Here is a 25,930-nt window from a genome sequence, read left to right as displayed (position 1 = left end):
AGAATATATACTTTCAGCTCCCGCAAGGCTAATATACATACTCTTGTACATTTTATGTACAGCGTATAAAAAAAGACAATTCACTAAAGACAACGTGGAGAGTCAAATAAATCAAATACGATAGAAAACAAGGGCCATAGGGTTGATAAAAGACTAGCTCAAAACGCAGTCTTCTGTACAAAAAAGATATATGTACTACATACGAATTCCACAATAATCACAAGATCTGAAGAAAAAAAATTGCAAAAAATAACAATATAAGATCATAATATTCGGATTATTTCGGTTTATGTCTACAATATTCGATTATTTTAACTCGCAATTCAAAAAGATCACATTATTGAATTCATTGCTTCCACTTAGAATGTCACTTAGAAGGGCAATCAATTGACATTAATAAACGAGCTGTTAGAGAATTATAACAAACAAATGAAGTAAATATTTAAAATAATACACGAGCTTAGCAATTCAACACAATTATGTGTTTTCAAAGTTGAATGATGTGAATGTATAGTAAAAGGCGTGCTTCTACTTTTGTAGATTGCAAGAATTTTGTACATTAACAGAATGAACTTAATCGTAAATGACTTTAAAATTCTTCTGAATATATTTGTTGCGTTGTTAGTTGAGTAATCTTTTAACACTAGAACGGTGTCAAATATTGGTCGTGCTAATTATAATATATACTAGTTTAGTGCGAATGTATGTTACACACAGAAGGAGGCGTGGCAGACCCCTAAAAGTATTGTATTATTGATCAGTATGACAAGACGACTCGATATAGCCATGTCTGTCTGTCCGTCCATCCGTCTGTGTAAACGAAAGGATCTCAGAAGATACAAGCTGTTGTTGTTGTTGCTGCTTTAGTTTAACTCTGTGCTGCATAAATACACGCAGAGACACGATTCTGATGTAAATGTATGCTGTTGAAACTGTACATGTATCCACTTTTGTATATTGTATACTTGTATGTACTTGTATTGAACAATTTGTATTAAATTTAATTAAAATTGAAAAGCACGAATCGCGGGAGAGGTGTATCAAAATAAAAAAAAAACTTAGGACTTAGGAACTTAAGCCTAGGACTTAAGGAAACCTCGATACCACGTTTGGTTATTCTAGCTCTTGTACTTCCTGAGATCCTTGCGCTCATACAGACACACGGACGGACGCACAGACAGACGGACATGGCTATATCGACTCGTCTTGTCATACTGATCAATAATATATACTTTTACATTTGTACTTAACTAGTATACCCTCTTACCCTTCGGGTACAGGGTATAAAAGAACTTTGGAACCCCATTTCCCATCTTTAGAGTTCGGATTTTCCATGACCGTTTCCACTCAACTAGTCTAATTCCTATTTTCAGCCTTGTAACTCTTACCGTTTGGACTGTGCGTTGATCAACTACCAGTCAGTTATTGAGGACAAGCTTTTTTATATGTATGTACAGAAATTGTACAACAAAATGTATCCCAAAACTATGCTATAACAAATACATTTTAAGCTTATCGATTATTATCGATAATGAGGAACATGCCAGGAAACTATCAATGTTGAAAGGACTAGTTAATTTTTACTAATTTTTTCGTTGGACAATTTGGTTAATTTTATGTTTTCAAATTTAACTGAATAATGGCAAAATTGATGTTTAAACTTGATACTTAATCAAATGGGATTATTGTTTGTTTGCACTAATGACCTTCTTTTATGGATTTCTATATATTTTGAGTTCAGTGTTTTACGCTATGTAAAACATATATGTACATGCGGTTGGAATATATTAAATTAATGCAGGGATCTTACTCACTTCGGCTCACTCTTAATTTTCTTATCGATACATTCAGTATATATTGATTTTGCGTGTGCTACATACTACGGCTTTGTTGTCTTGAATACAAATTTAATTTCGTATGCTCTTGGCAAACATTGTGGTCGTACATCCGAAAGGAAATAATCATAGTATTATGTTAAATTCAATCATTTTAAATTTTAGGGCCCAAATTATTTATATAAATATAGATAAATTATTTGAGTGCAACTCAATTTTACAACACTGATCTCAGAAAATTAACGGCGTTGAAGTAAATATCGGCTTGGTTTTGTTGCAACTACTGCATATATGTATGTATGTATGGTGTTAAAAAATGTGCAAGTGTGAGTGGTTCTTTTAAGTTGAAAATATACATACCTAAAAACTGTTTATTACGTTTTTAACTGCAAAATTAGATCTGTATTGTGTTTTATCTTTATATCCGCGAAGGTAACATTATTTAAATGTCCCTTAATATTATACGGAACTGATTGTTCTTTTTAAAATTCGCAGCCAGCAAAAAGCTGAATTCTGCAGCAAATGTCAGGCGTGGATCAGGTAAGTAGTCGTATTTTTAACTGGATTGAATCCATTACCTCTGGAATAAGCGTCTAAAAAAATTACATATAATTGCATATTTTTTAACAGTTTAAGTTTTACCAATTAGTCGCGTTGCATATTAGTTCATCTTTAGTTTTTCGTTTCAGATGAAAATATCCGGAAATACAGGTAATTATTTGTTTTGGGTCCATTTCGCATTAAAGGATACTTATCCGCTCTTCTGCCGTTCATTAGTATTTGTTATACTACTATTATTACTTATTATTAATGCAGTGATTGTTTTTAATCATTTTTTGGTATTGCTAAATTAAATCCCGAACAGCAAAAAGTATTGAGGAGCGAAATATACCATGGAGTCAACAAGTCGACGAGGCATCATATGAAAATTTAGCTTCTCCAACCAATGATGATAATTCTGGTAGTATGAATTTTTGAACAATGTTTTCTTTTTTTAACGAATAGATTTGTTTTTAATATTTATACCCTTTTAGCTAATCCGAGCTCAATGCAATTCCAATATCCACCATTCAATGTCAAAGAAAATCAAAATTCCACTTGGAACAACGCTAGCAAAGGCCGTAAACCTCAAAACAACTATGGTATGTCCATTAATGAATTAAAAAAAAAAAACTTTTGAACTGCCAATATATTTAGTTACGTTTTTTTCATCAGATAAATACCAAAAAACACCTTGTTATAGTAGGTTAGGTCGTTATTATTCTTATGATAAAGGAAAAGAGTACAAAGAAAAACCTCGACTACGAATCGGATCTATCGATTGCTGTTCGCAAAATTACTGCATACCAATATCTAAAATAAGAACTTAAAATCATAAAGGGCTAATTATATGGGTAAAATATTTACCTTTGCCTTTAAAACTTCTTCGGCCCAGTCTTCCTTTGCTATATTAGATATAGCTTTCATTAAAACTTTCTGTATTTTGTCGACTTGCTTTTTATACGTATAAATAATTTCCTGGGTAGCTGCAATTGGCTGGCCTACGCACCAGCACTCTTTGTTGGTTACCAAACTTAAGGAAGCGTATAAAATACCGGCTTCCTTGGCTAGCACAGCTTCCGGACAAAGTGTCATATTTAGTATGTCGGCTCCCCATTTCCGGTAAATGTTATTTTCCGCATTTGTAGAGTATCGCGGCCCTTCGATTGTAAGGACCGTTCCCTTGACATGAGTAGGTAAATCAAGCTCTTTGGCAGCAGAAATAAGATGGTTTCGCGTGTGCTCACTGAATGGAGGATACATAGGTAAATGACAAACTCCAAATGGACTACCCAAAGCACCATCGTAAAACGTTGAAATGCGTCCAGTTGTATGATCAATTATGTCATGAGGCACTACAATGTCTCCTGGCTGGATATGCTCTCGAAGAGAGCTTACGGTGTGAGTGACTAATATGTGAGTACATCCCATTTTGCGCATAGCCCAAATGTTGGCACGGTAGTTCACATTAGATGGCATTATATCATGTATACGTCCGTGCCGTGAAAGTAGACAGCACGGGACGTTTTCAATGTCTCCTTCGATAATGGTGTCCGACGGCTTCCCAAAAGGGGTACAAACGGCATACTCCATTCTATTTTCTAGTACTGCTGGGGTATCGAGACCGGATTCACCAATAATTCCAATCTTAATTTGAATTGACTCAGTTTCTTCCCCGCCCAATTCTTTTTCCTTTTCCATCGTTAGCAGATAATTTAGAAAAGTGTTGCCAAAAGAAATATGTATATTAAAAAATTAATTTGAATTTGTTCAAACGTCAAACTGAAATTTAAAAATACAAGCATCTTGTTGGCTCAGAATTCTAAGTTGAAAAAGACAATAGTTTATGGAAGTCGACACACCGCCTTAAGTTTAAATTAAAGGTTATATTGTTATCCAATGTTGACTTTATTACTAAAAATTTACTATGCAAATAATACAATTTATAAAAACATTATTTTAGAGTTAAATAGGAAGTATGGGAAGCCTGGAGCATTTAGTAATTCTAAGAGGGACGACTACCACTTAAATCACTCTAGGCGCCTTGTAGGCGAGAATCCTGTACATCCAATGCGGGTATGTATTTCAGTGGAACCGAAATTTCTTTTGCATTTTGTGTTCAAATTTAATTAGAAAATCTTTACATTTTAAAGATTTTCGTAATGCTATTGTTTTAAACATATAAAAACATTGAATCCCTTTTTTTAAATTATTTAATAGCCCAATCGAAATGAAGAAGGCTACACGTCTAGTAAATTGGACAGTTACGTTAATGAGCCGGCAGAAGAAATTAAGACGAATTCAATACCCGCAGTACCGAAAAAGACAACATGGGCGTCCATAGCTTCTCAGCCAGCTAAGCTAACTTCGAGGGTTAGTAAATCTAATTTATCAAAGAAGCTTTCCTATATTATAAGAAAAAATTTATTGGCATACGCAGACAACTTTTACCGCTTCCAGCCATAAAAAAAAGGGTCCGGGCATGCCACCACCGCCAATGGTACCAGGAAAGCACAATTTAGATGTTAATACATGGGATCTGCCAAACAATAATCCACCGCCAGTACCGTCGCCACCTCCGCCAATTGATTTGTCATGTGCCGATATCAATTGTGACTTTTCAGTCAACCTTGGTCCAGAACCATCTGTGGGTGTGCGATCTGAAAATGATTACACAAGTGCAGACTTTTCTAATAAAGACGACAACAAGGGTATAAGTAACAACACTAACATAAGCAAATTAAAAGGCTCGCCTAATGGACACATGCGCAAGAGCTGGACAACGTCCCATCCAGTACATCAATCGAGCTCACGTGCAGCGACATCATGTGGACCTTCAGGCACGCTGAGCCGACGAGTTGAAACAACGATTCATTTTAATCGTTATAGTGACCACAAAGGCAATTGTAGTGGAGGCCGTAACGACAGCGAAAAGAGTCCAAAATACGAATATCGCGATGAAAACAATCCACGAAGTGCAGAAGATGCACCTCTTGTTGAACATCTACCAGTTGACCCGCAATCTCTGTTAGAAGAACTGAAAGACAAAAACAACTATAATCCTTCAGAACTCAATTTGAATAAGGCTACTGCCGCACGGTATTTAACTGATTATTATATTCTTATTCATTTATGTATATGATCGTAATTTCTAGATTTTTCGTAATTAAATCATATTCTGAAGATGACATTCATCGCAGTATAAAATATGAGATTTGGTGCTCAACTGATCATGGTAACAAGCGACTGGACGATGCCTTTAAAGAGCGACAGAAGGAAGGCGGTAATATTTTGCTATTTTTCTCTGTAAATGGATCGGGTCATTTTTGTGGAATGGCGCAAATGATGACTGCAGTAGATTACAATTCAACATCAAGCGTTTGGTCCCAAGACAAGTGGAAGGGGAAATTCAAGGTTAAATGGATATATGTGAAGGATGTCCCTAATGGAAAACTTCGCCATATTCGACTCGAAAATAATGACAATAAGTCGGTAACAAACTCTAGAGACACACAGGAAGTTCCAAATGCAAAAGGAATTGAGGTCCTTCAAATTTTGCACTCATATAAGCACTCTACGTCCATTTTCGACGATTTCTCCCATTATGAAAAGAAACAGGAAGAAGAAGTCTCATCAAAACGGCCAACCATGTATGTACCAGATAATACCGGGGGGGGCCCAGCACCTCAACACCGAAATTTTCTTCGGCAAAACGACGACAGAGAACGTGACATGCGCGATAACCGTGGCAGTAACAACAGTAACCTAGCACAAAGATATGTCCCCGGTGGGTTTCGCAACACAAATCATAGAAGCGCTACAGGGAGCGGGGGATTTCAGAATAGCTACAGTGACTACCGTCGAGGTTTTGACAGCCAGCGGACATTGAGCAATGACTATCAATTTAAGGAACGAGATAACGTGGAGTTTGACAGAGAGAATGACCTTGGCTCCCGCCATGGTCTCAAATTCGATAACAATCGAAGAGATGATCACTTACAACCCAAGCAAAGGCTAAGTAACCGGGAAAGAGATTTTGGCACAGATCAAATAAAAAGTGACATGCGGTATCGAGCTGGCATAGTAGGGCAAAGGGACTTTCCAAAAGTATGTCATTTGATCTTAAATATTTTAGACCCATAATTTTAAAACTTTAAATTTTATAGGATAATGAAAAAGATCGGATTCGAAGCAATGATTATTGAAAGAGGGATGACTGAGCTTCGGCGGATGAAATGCCAATCGATAACTGACAATATTGTCATATGTTTATACGCATAAATCATCTAGCATGTTTGAGTGGACACAAGAGACGATGATTTCAACTTTTTTTGTTTTTTTATTAACAATTCATACAAGGAGTAGGAATGAAGAAAATCATAAAACACTTAAGCATCTAGGATTAAGCTGAAAATCTAGCCAATAATCGGCATTAGGATTATTAATAAAAAATACGATAACATTTTTACGTAAATATTTATTACAACACAAATATTTATAAAAATTGATTAACGCTTTCAGACAATTTAAAAACAAATTAATGAATCGATTTACAATATCAAGGGTTTGCTCGAGTCATTCCTTGTAGTTGCACTGTAACCATTTTTTAAAAGTTCTTTGCATCCGAATAAAAATGTACACAAATTATGTATGTATGTATGTATAAAAGCTATAATTTCATCTTACCCAAATTGTATTTCCTTTTATACACCATAGATAAGGTATTCTAATTTTTCAAGTTACCAAAGTATTGCATGCTCCTTCGTTTTACGATGTAAGAAATCATTCCCCGTTTCAGTCGAAAGGATTTTGTACAGATGTTGTGGCGACCGTTTGAGATTGTTTTTAGTTAGTGGTTTCGCCCACTTTTCTCACATGGTAAACTTTATGGAATATACGTCATACAGTTGCCTTAAAATTTGATCCTATTCTATATGTAGTAACATCCACTTCCACCATATGGATTGGCTTTTCTGCTCGATATCATACCAATTGTTATCTAATTGTGTCAAATTGGGGCTGAGAAATTAATACATAAATTATATAGTCAACTTATTTAATTGAAATTTGAAATGGAAGATGGAACGACGCCTTTGACTTGTATGTATTTACTAATTGAGTATTTATGAGCAGCTTTACATACAACAAATTATTATTTTATTTTTTTGAATTAATTAAGTGTACATATGTTTGTTCATATTTTAAATGCAATATAAGTTATAAATACAGGTATGTACATTACATATGTATGTATGTACATGTTTATAGACTACGTTATACGCCCATTTCTAATGATTGTGTTTAAAAGTATTTTCCATAAAGATCAATACAATTTTGCATGTAATTGGAACAGTTTAAATGACACTGGTGGTTATAAAAAATAGTGCCTTGGCTTATCGTAGGAAATGCTAAATTCTTAAATGGAAACTGCACTTGGTAACATTAATATCAAACCACAGGTAAGCTATGTACATACATACATATGTATGTATGTATGTTGTATAAATTTGTATGAATAGTATTTATAAAGTGCTTATAACTCTTATGTTGTCATTTTATACATATGTACATGTGTACGTACAAGGGCGTAGGCAGCTTTTACGAAAGGGGGATTGGAAAAATAATGTAAAAAATGTAATTACAAGTAATTTGCGTAGCATAAGAGCAATTTTTACAAGCTTGCATGACATCCCCCACTGACAGAATTGCAAATCAATATTTGTATTCTTTATAAATCCACAATTAATATTTTAAAACATTGCATTTTTTGGATGTGCTTGTACATACATATGTATATATACATATGTATATTTTAAAGTCCCAGTCAAACTGAAACCTGTGCGTCACACGTTTTAATGTGATTTTGTAGACCACATTTTGTACAGACACATATACATACATATGTATGTACTATATGTACATAGGTTGGTTCTTTTATAAGAGAATTTTTAGTTTTGAGTAGAAAATGGAAGAACCACATACATACATACATGCATACATATGTATGTATGTATACATATAAGCATCACACAAAATAGGAAGAGAACGGGAGAGCAGCTCTGAATCAACTCCATGACGCAGCTTTTGCATCAGTCTACTCTAATCTCTGTTCGCGTACTGAGGTGGGCCTAGCTAACTTTTGTGTCATACTTTGGATTGTAAAAAAGTAAAATTTGTATTTGCACAGACATTATGGACGAGGAGCAAATGTGGAAGGGGTTTTTTGAAAAATTGCAAGAGTTGAAAATGAACCCGCCGACAGAGCACGAGCATCAGTAAGTTTACGTGATATAGTATATTTAAAATACATACATACATTTACCTATGCTAAGATAATGAATGAGTGTCTAATATTATATTACGTTCATACATACATATGTATGTACATATATAGTATACACGTACACATATGTAGATTTAGTTTACGTTGATACATTGTGAATTACTCAATATGGAATTGGCCAATTACACACAGTTACAGGTATATATGTATGTACGTACATACGAGTATGAGTGTACCGATATGTATGTATAATTTGGGTTTCCCTCGGTTGTGTCGTCATTATTTACAGCTTTCCGGCATTCTTCTGTAAGATGATTTACACATGCATGTTTCTCAAAATATTTTTTATTTCCAAAAAAAAGGTATTATTATTATTACTATTTTATTCAGAGTTGTAAAGCAATTTTCTAGTAAGGTTTTTCTAAGTCCGCGAAAGTCCTGGCTTATATTTAAGCGATTTGCAGTTCTTGGCTTACGAATTTTGCAATCGCATTTTTTTAGAGTATATTAAGTTTGCGCGAGTTGAAAAATGTAACAGGCAGAAGGAGGCGTAGCAGACCCCACAAAGTATATATATTCTTGATCAGCGTGACAAGACGAGTCGATTTAGCCCTGTCTGTCCGTCCATATGATCACCTAGATCTCAGAGACTATAAGAGATAGAGACACCAAATTGCACAAAGATGCCGTAGAGTTTCCCCCCCACTTCCCCCTATGGGATTTTCCTGATTTTCCATTCGTATAATCGCCTATATCTCAGAAAATGTATATTTTGGAATTTCTCTCCTTCCACCCTCTCCCCGCAAATCGTAACTCCCGTAATTCTTGGAATTTCGAACACAAATTTTGCAAATACCCCCAGTTAGTTATTATGTGTCCGTATGCCAAATTAAAAAAAAAATTTTGATCGATTTTACCTCTTGGTATTCGAACTCACGTAAAGGGTGTATAATTGCACATATACAAAGCAATTGCGTCTATGCGCGTCTCGGGCAGCAAATATATTTATGGCTATAACTCCTTGTTATATCGGTCTATCATAGTGAAACTTGGCATACGGACACATAATCACTAACTGGCGTGAAAGAATTCGGTTAAGACAGACCCGTGAAGTGAGACATTCGACTAATAATGCTGCAAGTTTGAATGGAGCTGTTTTCTGTTGCGATACGTCAATTGATTACACTGCTTACAACTGTGTTGCTATTGGACCTATGAATGAACTCAGTTTGCCAATATTGTAAGGCATTGAAATACAACAAGATAGGACCCTGTACTGGAGAGTACAAAGAGGATAAAAATAAAAATGAAAAAAAATTTTAAAAAATTTATTAATTAATTTAATTAAATAACACGTGCATACATACTAGACAGCTGCACGGCTTCACTCATAAGGTACGTTGAAAAGAATGGAATCGAATTGAGTTGAGTAAGTGGAACATTGAAAATGAAATAAATTTGTATGAATATGAGTGCGTCTTGTGTCTCATAGCATACGACATTCATTGAAATGAGTTAGAATAAATGAAACGTAAAACGGAATGAAACAATTGACATACCGGAAAATATTCGAGTTACTCTACTCTAGTTATTGTAAAATTTGATCACTTTGGTCCGATAAATGTCGAAATTGAGGAATATAAAGCCTTTGGATATGCCATCACCAGTGATATATGGACAGATAATTATTTAAAAGCGTCGTATTTGTCTTGTACAATTCATTATATGAAGGAGGGAGTTCCTCTCTTGCACAAAACAAGCTGCAGAATATTTTGCATTCCAGCCAGTAGCGTGGCTTCGGAGCGCACATTTTCAAACGCTAGAAATTTAATAACAAAAACAAGATTTCCGTAACGCCGTATAGTTGTATAGCCACCTATGTACATCTCGGAGTTACGAAGAATCCGTAATATCGGGAGTGGGTTCATGCATCAAAATTGACCCTAGCCTCAAGTAAACGACCAGCGACCGCATCTTAAGATATTGTTGCATCGTTTTGATACCTAAATTCAAGCTGAATTTCTACAGATCCCCAAATGAGGATCCAAATTACCCATTCGAATAACCTTCCTATCCTTGTGATCCGATATTTTGCGTGGTCTCTTTTTGCGTGGAATATTTTCTGTTGTGTCGAACTTTTACAAATGTTCAAGATCATTGTAAACCATCCTTTTTAAGCAACTTTGCTCTGTTGATATTGACTGATAAGACATGCCAGTGTCTTAAAGGTCAACTATCAGCAAGGCCGGGGTACATCTTTTACCTTTTCCCATGATTGATTAAATTTTCTATTGACCAAATTTGATTAAAATGCGTTCTCAGAACCATAATCTACAAAAACTTACTTGATTTGTATAAAAATATACCGATAATGCAAAAATTTTAACCTTTTTGAAATCGTTGTTAATTAGCTGTCACGGCAAAATCAAATTACTTGCCTTGATGTATCCCTATCATCCCTATACATATGTATGTATGCACATATAATCATACATAGTATTTATTATACTTTATGTCCTAGCTCTCGAATCGTACCAAAGTAATTTGCTATTTGGGAAATGAACTCTTTAGAAACTTTAGAGAGTGTCGGACGAGAAATATCATATAGTAAATACAATAAGTACAATTGTAAGCACAAATACTGAACCAGCAAAGACGACAAGACCTGCTAGTACATATGTATGTATGCATTATAAAGTCGACCACACATATTATGACGCACTATTCCACCTTAAAATGGATCTGAGTTGGATTTGTTGAAGTTTTTTCATTGACCATATGCATAAATTATTTTTTAAATGCATCGTGCATTAATCAAAATTTTTAATTTGCGGCCCCCTTTGGTAAAAGTTGCCTACGCCCTTGCCCCTGGCAAATGTATAATTGCAAAGATAGGGACAATTCGACTAAAAACGACGTAAAAACGATGAATCGATTTTCGCTTGTTTTCGTGTTCAGAGTAGAAATGGGCATTGGCTAGGGATGTAAGTCCTTCGACTTGAAAAGTTAATTTTTTGAAAACATCGATGTCGATGTCCATCGATGTTTTTTTTTTAAATCGGTGCATGGTCGATGCATTGATGTTTTCATAAATTAAATTTTCATAGAAAAAGATGCTCATATTGGGAAGAAAATCAAGAGAGATGTTTTAAATTAATAATGTGTATTAATAAAGATAACCTATCATACTCAGAGACAGCTTTCTCTTGTGCTCTATCAGACGCGTTTTTTGTGCTCCGCATTTTTATTTATTTTTGGTTGTTCTTTTTTAACTTAAATTTATAATTGTTGCATACAAATCTTGTTTTTTATATGCTCTACACAGCGTTGTGCTTGGTGTGATAACTGTACAAATTTAAGTATCAAATCTATAATTTAATATTTTTGTCATCTGTTGCTGTGTTTGTTGTTAGTGCCTCTTTATTTTGCTTTTCTGCCTGCCGGCCTGTTTCAATAAGTTTGTGTGTGTGTTTCACTGCATTTTTTTTTTGGCATCGCGCCCACATAGTTGTTGTTGTACTCCCGCTCTCACAAATTTGTCTTAGAGCTTTATCTTAGCGTCGCTCAGCTAAGTACGGTTCATAATATTTCTGTCATTTTGTTGTTTGTACATTGCGCTTGCGCACTCTATTTTTTCGTTTACTTATTTTTATACCTGTACCCGTAGGGTAAAAAGGGTATATTAGGTTTGTGCAAAGTATGTAACATACAGAAGGAAGCATCTCCGACCCCATAAAGTATATATATTCTGAATCAGCATGACGAGAGAAATCGATCTAGACATGTCCGTCCGTCTGTCCGTCAGTCCGTCTGTCCGTCTGGATGAACGCAAGGATCTCAGAAACTATAAAAGCTAGAATAACCAAAGTTGGCATCCAGATTCTCCTAGGTCCGAGAAGGACCTAAGTGAATTTATTTTATATTTTGGAATTTCCCCCCCCTTCACCCGCTACAGAATTTTGTCAATAGCGTCCACATTTCAAATGCTACCTAAACCAAACTTTGCACACATAATTTATACATAATTATCTACTCTTGTATTTTATAAAAGTTTATTAAATTCGGTCAATTCTAAGAAAAGTTATTAGCGAAACAAATTCTCGCCAGTACAAACCTCCCAAACTGCAGTAACAAGTTCGCTCTTCTTCGTCCTCTTTTTGCTGCTGCTATGGGCGCATATAACTCAGTGACGGAAGTTTACCTGGGTTCAGGGTATTACACTATCGGGCTTGCTCGATTGCAGCGTTCTTTCTTGTTAACCCTAGAAAACTTGTTGTGGTTAATATGTCATGCTGCAAGAAGTCGTGCACATATAAAGATGTGACCAACTGCAGTTCATAAGCTGCTGGTTGTGTGTCAATATGATGCATATTACGTGTGCTGGTCTCAGTGGGAGGGACCATGATAAGATCATCGCCATGCTCAAAAAAGGCTGCGGCGGTGTAAAATGGTCTTGCCCTACGTGCATTAATATTCAATTTGATTTCTCGCGGATGTACAATAACGTGAGAAATAATTTTGTGAAGCTGCACAAGTTGACTAAGCAGTTGACGAGTGATTTCGACTCAGAAGCTAAGTTGCTTAGCAAGGTTACATTTGACTCTCCACCTAAAAAGAGGTTGGAGACTCAATATTTAAATGTGCCTTCCATCGCGCCCTCTCTGTCGCCTCAATCGCTTGCTCGTCTCCAATCAACTCCTCAAAACATTGACTGCTCTCCAATGCTGTCTCGCAACTTCTCCAGGTATTCTATTTGAAACTTCCCCTTCACCCTCGCCAAGTACCGTTTCAGCGACCCCTATTTTTGTGCCACCCGCACGCAGCAAAGCAGCAGCGGCGTCTCAAAAACCATCTGGGCCTATTTCTCGCGTTCGCAAGAATCAATGCGAACTGCCCTCTGGTGTAATGGTCAATACTGCTTTTACCTCACCTGCATGCCCTCCTTCCCTTACAGTTGTACCGCCTCGGAAGCAAGTATTTGTTTCGAGGCTGTCTGCTGATACTAGCTGTGAGTCTATCGCTAGCAAATCTTCTGCTAGCGTTTCCATCTCTAAATTTAATTTTGCCGTGCCCCGTGAAATTGTTTCTTTTAAGATTACTGTTCCGTTTGAAGCTTTTGAAACTATTTATGACCCATAATTTTGGACACCGCATATGATAGTTCATGAGTTCAAACAGAAAACACGCACTATTTCAATTCCGGTGTCCCTGCCAAATCAAATTAATCCAATATACAATCACCTTCACCTTGTTTCTAGATTTTCTCCTTAAACACTGCCTGAAGATATTAATCATCCTACTCTAGAAATTTGTCTTCCCTTTTCTAGATCTAGTGCATGGTCTTCTGAGTGTAACATGCCTCGCAAATGCTTTAATTGGTCTTTCTTGTATAGCTCCGTCGATATAGATGTTGCTTCATCATTTTTTATGACACCATGTATTCTACCTTCGATGTCTGTGTTCCCAATAGCGTCGCATCATTTTCTTCTCTTAAGCCTCCATGGTTTACGCGTAGACTTTCTAACATAAAAAAGATACAATCCAGATGTTTCAAAAAGTTGAAGCAGTCGGGCTTAGGTGTTGACTTCTCTAAATATTGTATTGCAAAATCTAATTTTCTTCTTTTAAACTCCCTGTGTTACAAAAATTATCTTGAGCATTGCAAGCTCCAATTGTCAAGCAACATGCCCTAAAAAGTTCTATAACTTCGTGAATTCTAAGCGGATATCTTCGACTTTGTCATCGTCATTTTTCTTACTTTAATTCTTACCCCTTCCGCATTATGCCCTCAAATTCTACATTTGCTCCAATAATTACAGATTCTTGTATTTTATCTAATATACAATCTGTAAAAGCTTCATTCTCTCCTGGGCCTGACAACATTCCTAGTTGTGTGCTCAAAGAGTGTAGTACTTCCCTCTGCAAACCGTTGCTTAGGTTTTTTAATCTGTCTCTTGTGTTTTATAATATATGACCCGTTTGTTAAGCGTTTTCAGGCTATGTTCCTCTGCTATCACCCAAAAGATCTAAAAATGTCGCATGTAGCAGCTGCAAAGTATATTATGAAAGTCACAGAATTTAGTTTAAAGCGTTTTAAAGACTCGAAAAAATCGATGATCTTCCAAGTCATGGGAAAACAAAGAAGACTTTAACAAAAGACGAAAAACTGATTTTAGCCATATTTTCCCTTCTAATCCTTGCGTCGACGACAAATTTTGCAAAACTGCAGCATATGGGCTTGATGTACCTCACGTGACTCTCGAGAAATATTTTCACGTCGAAAAACGTCCCGCATGGGCAATTGAGAGGGTTGACCCCGACTGGAGTAATGTTGTATTTACCAATGAAGCACCTGTTTAGGGACTTGGGGACCATACAACGGACCTAGTGTTCTGCGCCAAGCCAATTTATCCAGAGACAGTTCAGTCAAAAAAGATTCATCTTTGGGGTTGCTTCTCGAAAAAGGATTTCGGTACTTTGAATCTATCCAACTTGAATGCTCCAAAAATGCTGAAAACATGTCAAAAAGACTTGTTGCCAACTGCCAAACGACAATTGCTAGGAAAATCGGGGAATGGATTCTGCAGAAGGATAACGATCCAAAAAATCGCAGGCCCTATTGCACCAACTGAAAGATGCGAAATGGCATCGTTACTTTATACATATCTCGTGCATCACATTGTTCAAGCATATGGTCTCCCCAACAAGTAGAGAAGCTAAAGTCGGATATCCCGACTTTGAGATACTCTGTACATATGTGTAGATTAATTATGCGTGTATGTGTGTGTTTGTGTGTGTCTATGTATATCTCGCATGCCTGTGTAAAACAGTAACAACAACAAAAGCTGCGGGCACTGCTTGGTCATATATATGGCTAGAACTTCCTGTTAAATCGGCCTGACAATATGAAAATTGGCATACGGACTCATAATCACTAATTGGGCAGATTTTCCGAATTTACATGAAAACAAGTAAAAAAAACGAAGCATGTGGACCATCCTTATTATAGATATTGTCCAATAGAAATCAAGTTCCACACGCTGCTGCCCTACAACACAGCGTGAGTTTTAAATTAAAGGGCAGATCATGCGACAGCACGAGTAGTAGGAATCAATGAACCGACGCGTATTCATTTCAAGTGTAAAAGTATCTACTTTTTTTGGTCCTTCGAGTCGGATCATCTTTATTCTTGTTATAATATAATAAGTTGAAGATAATTAAAAGTAATCAGTGCATTATAGGTGATTAATGATTTAACTGATTCATATAAGCGTTTCTATGGCTTTAACAACATAAAGTAGTGATATAGTGCCCTAATAAGTGATTTAGGGTGCTCGACTAGCGAAAGCAAATTTGTTAAATAAAGAGTTTAAGTGTGAATTGGTAAAGTCAGCTGTCAGTCGAGGCACAGCAAGGTCAACCGACTAAACTAAATTTCCTCTGAAAACAAACAATAATCGTAATGCTGCCCGATAAAGTGGTTCAGCTTTTTCAAAGGCAGGCAGATTTCCATAGAGAAATATTAGAAAAATATCTCTAAAAGGAGACATGTCTAGGATTGAGTCGAAAACGACGGTGTTCGTTTCAAACAACTCAGCCCTCGTCAAAGATGGAGTGATCGACCACCAGCATTTCAACGAGAGGATTTCGACACCACCATGGCTCGCATCCAACAATATAGGGAGTCATTAATGAAGGCCGAAGAGATGAGTCAGCCCAAACCCTCTGCAAGAGAAATTCCACCCGCTTTAATAGTACCTGAAGTGCAGTTTGAATTTGCACCTATTAATTCAAGCCCAGTTGATCAACTGGTTGAGATAGCAGATAAGCGGGCAGAGCGCATCAGGCAATACCTTACACAGATGCAAAAATGCCTAATGGGTAATGACATGGAGGAGCTTCTAGATGCCAATGACCGGATGCAAATCTTATGGTCAACTGTCCAAAGCACGCTCGACAAATTGGAAAGCAAATATGAAAGTCATACACGTTATTGGTCATACACGAAAGGAAAGATCTCAGCAACGCAAGGAAACTCAATTACCTCAAGACTTGCCTCAAGGGAGAGGCCAAGCTGGTAGTTGGCCACCTGCTGAACGGATCAGCAGCAAACCCCACAAAGTATATATATTCTTGATCAGCGTGAAAAGACGAGTCGATCTATCTGTCTGTCCGTATGAACACCTGGATCTCAGAGATTATAAGAGCTAGAGACACCAAATTTTGCACTAAGATGCCTTATGTGTGTACGCTGTGCAAGTTTATTTTAGGCGTAAAATCGATCAAAATTTTTTTTTACATTTTCTTAATATTTTTAATTTCTATAATTATTTTAAACATATGTACAGAGTATTTCAAAGTCGGGACACCCGACTTTAGCTTTTTTACTTGTTGGATAATGCAATGAAAAGCAATGGAAAGTACCCATATCATTAAAGAAAAGGGTAACAATGGGCAGGATCCAGATGCCATTTTTGCTCAAATATTGCTAGGCCGATTTTCACAAGAGTCGTTGCAATTGTATGAGCCACACGTGAAAAAGGCAAGACAGATCCAGAAGCTGCAAGACGTTTTTGAATTTATTGAGCAAATTTACAACCCAGTAAGTTCATTACAAAAGGACGTCAAAAAAGCGACGACAAGTCAGCAACAGAAGGAATTTCGCTACGTGGCATTACTGGACACGACATAGCAAGATGTCAACAGTTTAAGGCTGCATCAGTAAGCAACAGGATGGAGTTTACCTCAAATCAACATCTTTGCTTCCGATGCTTTGGGAACCACAATATCAGGAACTGTGAGAGAGAATGGAAATGTCAATTCTGTAATAAAGGTCACAACACCTTGTTGCATGAAGAAGCGAAAGCGAAAGCAAAGAACTCTCATCTCCAAAGAAGCAGCACGACTCCCACAGCTTCCAAGAGTAAAGCAAGTTGTAAAAATAGAAGGAATTTGTACAGGTGGCATGGAAATATCGAGAAACACCGTTCAGTTAAAGATAAAACCCAGCTTTGAAAGCAAATTCGAGACTCGAACTAAGGCATTGGTAATGCCAAATGGCAAATATATCTGTAAAGCCGTGCAGTAAAGTAATCACTGCCGCAACACCAGTACGTCAGCATGAATTGGGACACTTTTTGGAGCGTGAAGGTGAATCCACTGATTCAAAAATATATATGCAGCGCAAAATGGCGAAATTCTCAGAAGCGCTAACAACGAGATCGAGTTAGAAGAATTAGGCAAATTCATTCCGAAATCCAATGATGTTATGCAGAATTTCATTGACAACAACACAGAGCAGGTAAAGACTGATGCAACGCACAGCATGGTCGGTAAAGCATAAGGACGGCATAAGGACGGCAGACTGGAGAGAGAGAAGCGAAAGCCTCGGAGGAAAGCAATCATATTGGACCAGCAGCTCACACCCATTAAATTGGAAAAGAGTCCGATTAAAACAAAGAGGGGTCGTGTGAAACCTGCCTTTGTCCTTCTAGGACCAATTTGGAAACGAGGGCGTGTTCAAGCCAGTCTACCCATGTCGAATTTGACTTCCAAACCAATCACATAGTTGATCCAGCGGGGGTGTTGGAAGACAAGTATGATCGCAACTACGACGATGTGGACGAAGCCCATAATGTCATTGCCGAGCGTGAATCGGAGTCTGAAGCGAAGCCAGAAGACATCCTGCACGATATGCTCAACAAAGTAGCTGCTGGCGACGATGATAAATGATGGGCCGTCTATCATTAATTTTTAGTAATAATAGTATAATCATAAAAACTTATGCTAGAACACAGTTCGAAGCTAATCGCTGTACAGATAAGACGTGTCAACGGTAGCAGTTCGTGCTTTATCTTAGTTCACCCACAAAGTTATAAAACTACACCAACATTTCACAGTTATACGAAAAAAAAATTCTATAAATAGAAACACAAAGCGAAGTACGAACTCTTATCTCGCGAAAACAACTCATTACCAGCCCTCACAATGAGGGAACACGACCCCACTGATCCACTTCACAAGCTACTAGCTTTCAAACTAGATATAAATAAACTCTTACAAAATCCAACAATTGGCCCCAAATACATTCTAATGAAAAGAACAGATGCAAATGAAACCCCAACAAACGTGTCACCATTTCTAATAAAAAAACAAGTAAAAAAGCTAAAGTCGGGTGTCCCGACTTTGAAATACTCTGTACATATGTTTACAATAATTATAGAAAATAAAAAAAATTAAGAAAATAAAAAAAAAATTTGATCGATTTTACCTCTCTCGGTATTCGAACTCACGTAAAGGGTGTATAATTGCACATTTACATAGCAATTGCGTATGTGTGAGTGTATGTATGCCTATGCGCATCAGTTCGTGTCTGTGTAAGCATTTTCGCAGTCAACCAAACAGCAACATCGACAACACCCGCGGGCAGCGCTTGAGCAGCGCTGCAGCAGCAAATATATTTATGGCTATAACTTCTTGGTAAATCGGTCTATCATAGTGAAACTTGGCATACGGACAGATAATTACTAACTGGGGGTATTTGCAAAATTTTAGTTCGAAATTCCAAGAATTACGGGAGTTAGAGAAAATCGCATTTGCGGGGGAGAGGGGGGAGGGAGGGGAATTCCAAAATATACATTTTCTGCGTATTCACACAAGGCATCTTGGACTAAAATTTGGTGTGCCTAGGTCTTATAGTCTCCGAGATATAGGCGATTATACGAATGGAAAATCGGGAAAACCCCCATAGGGGGGAAGTGGGGGGGAAAATCAAAAAAATAAAACAAACTCGTATAGAATACACACATAACGCATCTTTGTGCAAAATTTGGTGTCTCTATCTCTTATAGTTTCTGAGATCCAGGTGTTCATACGGACGGACAGACTGACAGACGGACAGACAGACAGACAGGGCTAGATCGACTCGTCTTGTCACGCTGATCAAGAATATATATACTTTGTGGGGTCTGCCACGCCTCCTTCTGCCTGTTACATTTTTCAGCTCCCGCAAACCTAATATACTCTTGTACATTTCATGTACAGAGTATAATAATAGACAACGTATGCAGTGGCGAAATTCAAGAATGCAACAAACTACGAAACGGAACAATATTATTAAAAACAAAATCACTTAACCAAGCCACTAAACTAATTCAACTGACTGCCCTAAACAACACGATAAACGTGGACATCTCCGAACACCATTCCCTCAACTACACTAAAGGAGTAATATATTGTAATAAAAAAGCAGAAATTCTAAACGAACTTAAACCGCAAAATGTACTAGAATTTAAAAAAATTAAAAAAAAAAAGTTAACGAATCTCTCCTGAAACTGGCTTAATTATACTTACCTTTGGTGCCTTAGATCTCCCTCCGACATCAAAATCGGTTACCAAAAAGTGCAGTCGGTCCATATATTCCCCAACCTCTCAGATGTAGAAACTGCGCACGCTATGGCCATACCACTCTCAACTGCAGAAGAGCAAAACTATGTCTCAACTGTTGCAATCCTGTCCACATTGATGAATCCGAGCCTTGTATCAACCTTAAGTGTTGCATTAATTGCAAGGAAAACAACAACAAAAACTATCACCACAGCATATCCGACCGAAACTGTCCGGTTTTTATAAAACTAAAAGAAATACAAGCAATACGTATATTGGAAAAGACGGACATGAAAAAGGCAGAAACTATTTACAACAACCGCTACAAAAACATTACCAACCCAAAACGCTGCGACGAGCAGCCCAACAATTAGCTCATCATCAACTGCCAGTGAATCCCGAACGCAGATCTCTTATTCAGATATTATGAGCTCACCAACAACTCATCCACAGCGTCCGCTTTGGGATCAAAAATGACAACAGCCACAAAACTAAAAATATCATCTTCATCTCCGTCTAACAATAACACTATCATAAAAAAAAACACAATTTAAACCTACTGTAAATTCAAAAAAGGCAAAATTGAATAATGTTCTTAAAGTTCATCAAGATGAACTTATACAATGGAAAATAGGCCCAAAAATAATCTGATACATCATAAATTTCATGACAAACCGAAAAATTTTGGTCAGCCTAGACAACTATAAATCTACTACCCGCCCCTTTTCAAATGGAATCTCACAAGGATCCCCCCTATCAGTTATCCTCTTCCTCTTAGCTTTCAATAAACTCAACAAAACAATATCCATCCATAAACAATTCAATTTCTGTATATATGCAGATGACTACCACCCCGACTATAAAAACAATAGGAAAACAAAGAACACTCGATATAGACACTCTCCTCCATGATATACTCCCCTGGTGTGACTACTCTGGAGCCAAATTATCTATAAATAAATGCAAACATATTCATATATGCAAAAAACACCACTGTCAAATAAACATTTCATCCTCCCTATCACCAATTTAAAATGTCAACTCGCTTCGAATCCTAGGCATAGTCTTTAACAACCGATACAGCTGGATCGACCACATAGAATGCCTCCTCCGGTCACTGTCTCACAAACTCAACATTATCAAATGCCTCTCCAGCAACAAATTCTGCTGCAATCAGTCCATACTCATCTATGTTACCAAATCAATAATTATGTCAAAAATTGATTACGGTCTTTGCCTATACGGCAATGCCCCAAATTCGCAAACCAACAAAATTAAGACCATTTACCATTCCACCCTAAGAATGTCTCTCGGCGCTTTTCGAAGTACCCCAATAAACAACCTGCTTTTTGAATCAAGCACTATGCCGCTAGAATTCCGTACACAGTTCGAGCTAACAAAACTCAACAAAACTACAACACTTAAAAAAATCAATAAAGCAAAAAGAACCCCGAGGATCTCTTATTCAGATATTATGAGCTCACCAACAACTCATCCACAGCGTCCGCTTTGGGATCAAAAATGACAACAGCCACAAAACTAAAAATATCATCTTCATCTCCGTCTAACAATAACACTATCATAAAAAAAACACAATTTAAACCTACTGTAAATTCAAAAAAGGCAAAATTGTATAATGTTCTTAAAGATAAACCTCAAACATCAACTAATGCCTTAAATATTATTAATAGCTCTACACATAGCAATGTGTTAATGGGGAAAAAAGGTATTGATCAGATCTCATAGCTTTATTTTAACAGAAAAAATCAAAAATTCTAAACAGATCTCTTAAGTTTAATGATCAAGGTACTGCAATGGAACATCAACGGCTATGTTAACAATTACGACCAGCTACAAATATTAATTAATGAAAAGCTTCCAAAAATAATCTCCCTTCAGGAAACACACATACACAACACCAACGCTATTCCCATCCCAATCAACTACACTGTATTCCACAACAATAGCTCCCATCACGCCCACGGCGGTGTAGCTTTATTAATTCATAGTTCTCTCCAACACAATATACATACTCGAGGTAACCACAGTAGTAATATTCAAACAGTAGCAGTTTCAATACAATCCAAACAAAAATTCAACATTTTTTCTACATATGTTCCATCAAACCTGCCCACATTAACTCAGAACCTTCATGACACTTTCGGCAACATAAATCAACCTACTCTCATCACAGGCGATTTCAATGGTTGGCACCAAACTTGGGGTTCCATAAAACCGAACTGCAGAGGACACCATATATCTAAATTCATCACCCAATCCCCCCTAGTAATTTTAAATGACGGCTCGCCCAAACATTATAGCACCCACAACAGTCTTACTAACATCGATCTATCAATTGTCACCCACTCGAATCAACATGGAGCATTGACCGTAATACCTATGATAGCGATCATTTTCCCATGACTATAACTCTATTCCACTCACAATCAAAAACTGCGATAAGTACTGCCAGGTTTGGACTAGAGCATGCCAATTGGCCAAAATTTGCCAGCGCATCCGAGCAATTTTCTATAAACAAATCTCCTAGTCATAATATCAATAAGGAAACTGCAAATATAACCAAAATCATTAGACAGACAGCCAACATTTCAATACCCCAAACCCAACCCCTACATGAACGCAAGTTAAACGTGCTTTGGTGGAACGATAAATTACAACAATACAAAGACATCAAAAACCAACATTGGTCCATACTAAAACACAACATTACAACTCCCAATGTGTTAAATTACAAAAGATCAAACGCACTATTTAAAAGAGAGCTTAAATTAGCAAAAAGGGCAGCTCTAAAAAAAATTACAGCCGAAATAAATCCTTCAACTCCCACTTCGAGAATATGATCTAACATTAGAGCCTTCTGCGGCACCAGACCAACACATACCATTCACTGTATATTCAGCCCTTCCACATTGTCCCCAAAATCTTGCAAACAAGACATCGTGGAGGTATTGAGCCGACACTGGTCAACAGAATCCGATGATAGTAATTTTTCTACTTCATTCCGACACCACAATCCAAAATATCATCAAGATGAACTTATACAATGGAAAATAGGCCCAAAAATAATCTGATACATCATAAATTTCATGACAAACCGAAAAATTTTGGTCAGCCTAGACAACTATAAATCTACTACCCGCCCCTTTTTCAAATGGAATCTCACAAGGATCCCCCCTATCAGTTATCCTCTTCCTCTTAGCTTTCAATAAACTCAACAAAACAATATCCATCCACAAACAATTCAATTTCTGTATATATGCAGATGACTACCACCCCGACTATAAAAACAATAGGAAAACAAAGAACACTCGATATAGACACTCTCCTCCATGATATACTCCCCTGGTGTGACTACTCTGGAGCCAAATTATCTATAAATAAATGCAAACATATTCATATATGCAAAAAACATCACTGTCAAATAAACATTTCATCCTCCCTATCACCAATTTAAAATGTCAACTCGCTTCGAATCCTAGGCATAGTCTTTAACAACCGATACAGCTGGATCGACCACATAGAATGCCTCCTCCGGTCACTGTCTCACAAACTCAACATTATCAAATGCCTCTCCAGCAACAAATTCTGCTGCAATCAGTCCATACTCATCTATGTTACCAAATCAATAATTATGTCAAAAATTGATTACGGTCTTTACCTATACGGCAATGCCCCAAATTCGCAAACCAACAAAATTAAGACCATTTACCATTCCACCCTAAGAATGTCTCTCGGCGCTTTTCGAAGTACCCCAATAAACAACCTGCTTTTTGAATCAAGCACTATGCCGCTAGAATTCCGTACACAGTTCGAGCTAACAAAACTCAACAAAACTACAACACTTAAAAAAATCAATAAAGCAAAAAGAACCCCGAGGATTTTCTCGTCGCTCCATAGCACTCAGCATTGATCTTCAAGTACCAATAGCTCCTCTTAAAAGCCTTACATCCACCATGGATGTTTACCCCATCCCTAATCAATACATCGTTACATTCTCTCCTAAAAAACACCACACCAAAGACAGTTTACAAGAAACACTTCCTCGAATTAAAAAACTCACTCCAATCATACAAATTCATATTCTCCGATGGTTCAAAATCAGAATTTGGTACATCATTTAGCATCACAATCACCAAATCTACGATTGCAAATGGCCTACTTCCATATTTTAGCTCCATATATACAGCAGAAATAATAGCTATTCTTCAAGGAATTAAATTCGCAATAGCGACTAATCACAAATACTGCATATGCTCAGATTCACTATCATCAATAGAATCAATTTTAAACCCTTTAAAATTGATCCTTCTACCCTTTAACAATTCGCCAGCTACTTGTATCAAACGCTCCAAAAATAGTTCTAGCTTGGGTTCCCGGACACTGCGATATTCAGGGAAACGAACGAACCGATGCCTCCGCAAAACAAACCTTAAAATTCCCCCTCATTCTCAATCCAAACAATAATATCAGAGATATTACAAAATTATTAAAAGAACATTACAATGCAACCTACAAGTCCCACATATGGAATTTAACAAACCCACACTATAAAACAATTAACACAAATAAAATTTCATTGATAAACTACTCTAAAGCTACACAAATAGACTCAATTCACCACTCCGACCTTATCAAAATCATTCGACTCCGACTTACCAACGAACATATATTTAGAAAAGCACCGACTCCAAATTCCAACTTCTGCAACCGAGATAGCCGACTCACTATCCCACACATAATATCCCAATGTCCCAAATTAAAAACAATATGATAAAAATATTTCCCTACCTCAGACCCCATTCAAGTTCTAACCAAACCCACTAAAGGCAACATCCAATTGTTTATTAAGTACCTAAAAGAGTCTAATTTATACTCAAAAATCTGATTTTCCTTTAGAAAGTAGTAGACACAATTAAACAATAAAAAATTGTATATATAATAAAAGATTTATATATACTTTCACAACTCACATCGCTACATAATACGCAAAACCAAACCATATTCTAACATCAATCAAGCTATTCACTGCCAATTAGTTAAATCTCCCACACAAACAAATTGTATTTATTTTGAGTGTGCATGACGTACCCATACAAGTATGTTTTCAACTTATCAGATACCAGTAGGAAAGCATTTAAGGTATTTAAATGAACATTTTCTGTTCTTGACAAAATATTTCGTTAAACGTACAAGTACATACACATGACCACTTAACTAATATTTTTTAAAGCTCGTTTTCCCCCCCTTTGGAGCTCGAATTTTCCAAAAGCCTTTCTTAGTGTGCTCCTACACTGTGATGCATACTATTATTATGGAAGGTCCATAATAAACAGGAATTTTTGAATCTAGCGCCCCCTAGTGGGGCTATCTATATGTCGACTGATGCGTTAGAATCTGCTATCTTTATGGATTGTCCAGTGAGAATTTCATGACATTTCACCGATTGGAAGTGAAGTTATTGCGTTTTAAGTGTCAGTATGTTTGTGTTATCGGTCGGAAAATGAGCTTCGAAAAAAAGAGCCAACATTAAATTTTGTTTTAAAATTGGTAAAACTTTTACCGAAATTGATGAAACAAGTTTATGGCGATGATTGCCTATCCCGTAGCAGAGTGCACGAGTGGTTTCAACGTTTTCAAAGTGGTCGTGAGGACATAAATGACGATCAACATGTGGGCCAATCAAAATTCGTGATCACTGAAAATTCCATCAAAACTGCGTGAATTCATCAAAAATCAGCCGAAATCATCATTGAAATTGATGGAAATGGAATTGAACATCTCCAAAACATCGATTTATCGCATTTTGACCGAACATTTGGGCTTACGAAAGGTGTGTGCACGGTTTGTTCCGCACAAATTGACTGAC

General features: G+C 36.8%; 3 protein-coding genes across 5 annotated transcripts in view; 2 read left to right on the top strand and 1 right to left on the bottom strand.

The window, feature by feature from the left end:
• Positions 1–2,174: 2,174 nt before the first annotated feature.
• On the top strand, positions 2,175–6,849 carry LOC115621059 (YTH domain-containing family protein). Of its 2 annotated transcripts, none has more exons than XM_030514584.1 (10): positions 2,175–2,267; positions 2,331–2,375; positions 2,525–2,546; positions 2,701–2,796; positions 2,870–2,977; positions 4,339–4,451; positions 4,596–4,748; positions 4,816–5,474; positions 5,531–6,482; positions 6,542–6,849. In XM_030514584.1, exons 2-10 carry the CDS (start codon positions 2,358–2,360, stop codon positions 6,578–6,580), a joined length of 2,160 nt encoding a protein of 719 aa, XP_030370444.1. In that variant the 5' UTR covers positions 2,175–2,267; positions 2,331–2,357; the 3' UTR covers positions 6,581–6,849. The 2 variants fall into 2 exon arrangements, with proteins under 2 accessions (XP_030370444.1, XP_030370443.1); XM_030514583.1 differs by having other exon boundaries at positions 2,701–2,799.
• Positions 3,073–4,195, bottom strand: LOC115621061 (purine nucleoside phosphorylase). Its single transcript, XM_030514585.1, has 2 exons — positions 3,243–4,195; positions 3,073–3,188 (listed from the first exon to the last, which is right to left on the bottom strand). The coding sequence occupies exons 1-2, from the start codon at positions 4,074–4,076 to the stop codon at positions 3,150–3,152; spliced, it is 873 nt and encodes a 290-aa protein (XP_030370445.1). The 5' UTR covers positions 4,077–4,195; the 3' UTR covers positions 3,073–3,149.
• Positions 6,850–8,519: 1,670 nt separating the features above from the next.
• Positions 8,520–25,930, top strand: part of LOC115620786 (protein unc-13 homolog 4B) — a 68,603-nt gene continuing 51,192 nt past the window's right edge. For both annotated transcript variants that reach the window (XM_030514201.1, XM_030514200.1), the window contains exon 1: positions 8,520–8,650. In XM_030514201.1, coding sequence (XP_030370061.1) covers positions 8,568–8,650 — 83 coding nt within the window. In that variant the 5' untranslated portion in view covers positions 8,520–8,567. The remainder of the gene's footprint in view (positions 8,651–25,930) is intronic.

Source organism: Scaptodrosophila lebanonensis, unplaced genomic scaffold (genome assembly GCF_003285725.1).
Source record: "Scaptodrosophila lebanonensis strain 11010-0011.00,11010-0021.00 unplaced genomic scaffold, SlebRS2 tig00000024-arrow-pilon, whole genome shotgun sequence".
Lineage (NCBI taxonomy): Eukaryota > Metazoa > Arthropoda > Insecta > Diptera > Drosophilidae > Scaptodrosophila > Scaptodrosophila lebanonensis.
The sequence above is the reverse complement of the archived record's forward strand: the minus strand, read 5'-3'. Positions and strand labels throughout refer to the sequence as shown.

Bases quoted from the DNA above. Each gene is read 5' to 3' on its own strand.
- LOC115621059 (XM_030514583.1), top strand. The intron at 2,547-2,700 runs GTAATTATTTGT...AATCCCGAACAG, and splicing joins GAAAATATCCGGAAATACAG to CAAAAAGTATTGAGGAGCGA. The intron at 5,475-5,530 runs GTATTTAACTGA...CGTAATTTCTAG, and splicing joins AATAAGGCTACTGCCGCACG to ATTTTTCGTAATTAAATCAT.
- LOC115621061 (XM_030514585.1), bottom strand. From the start codon at position 4,076: ATGGAAAAGGAAAAAGAATTGGGCGGGGAAGAAACTGAGTCAATTCAA. The intron at 3,189-3,242 runs GTAAATATTTTA...TTCTTATTTTAG, and splicing joins AAGAAGTTTTAAAGGCAAAG to ATATTGGTATGCAGTAATTT.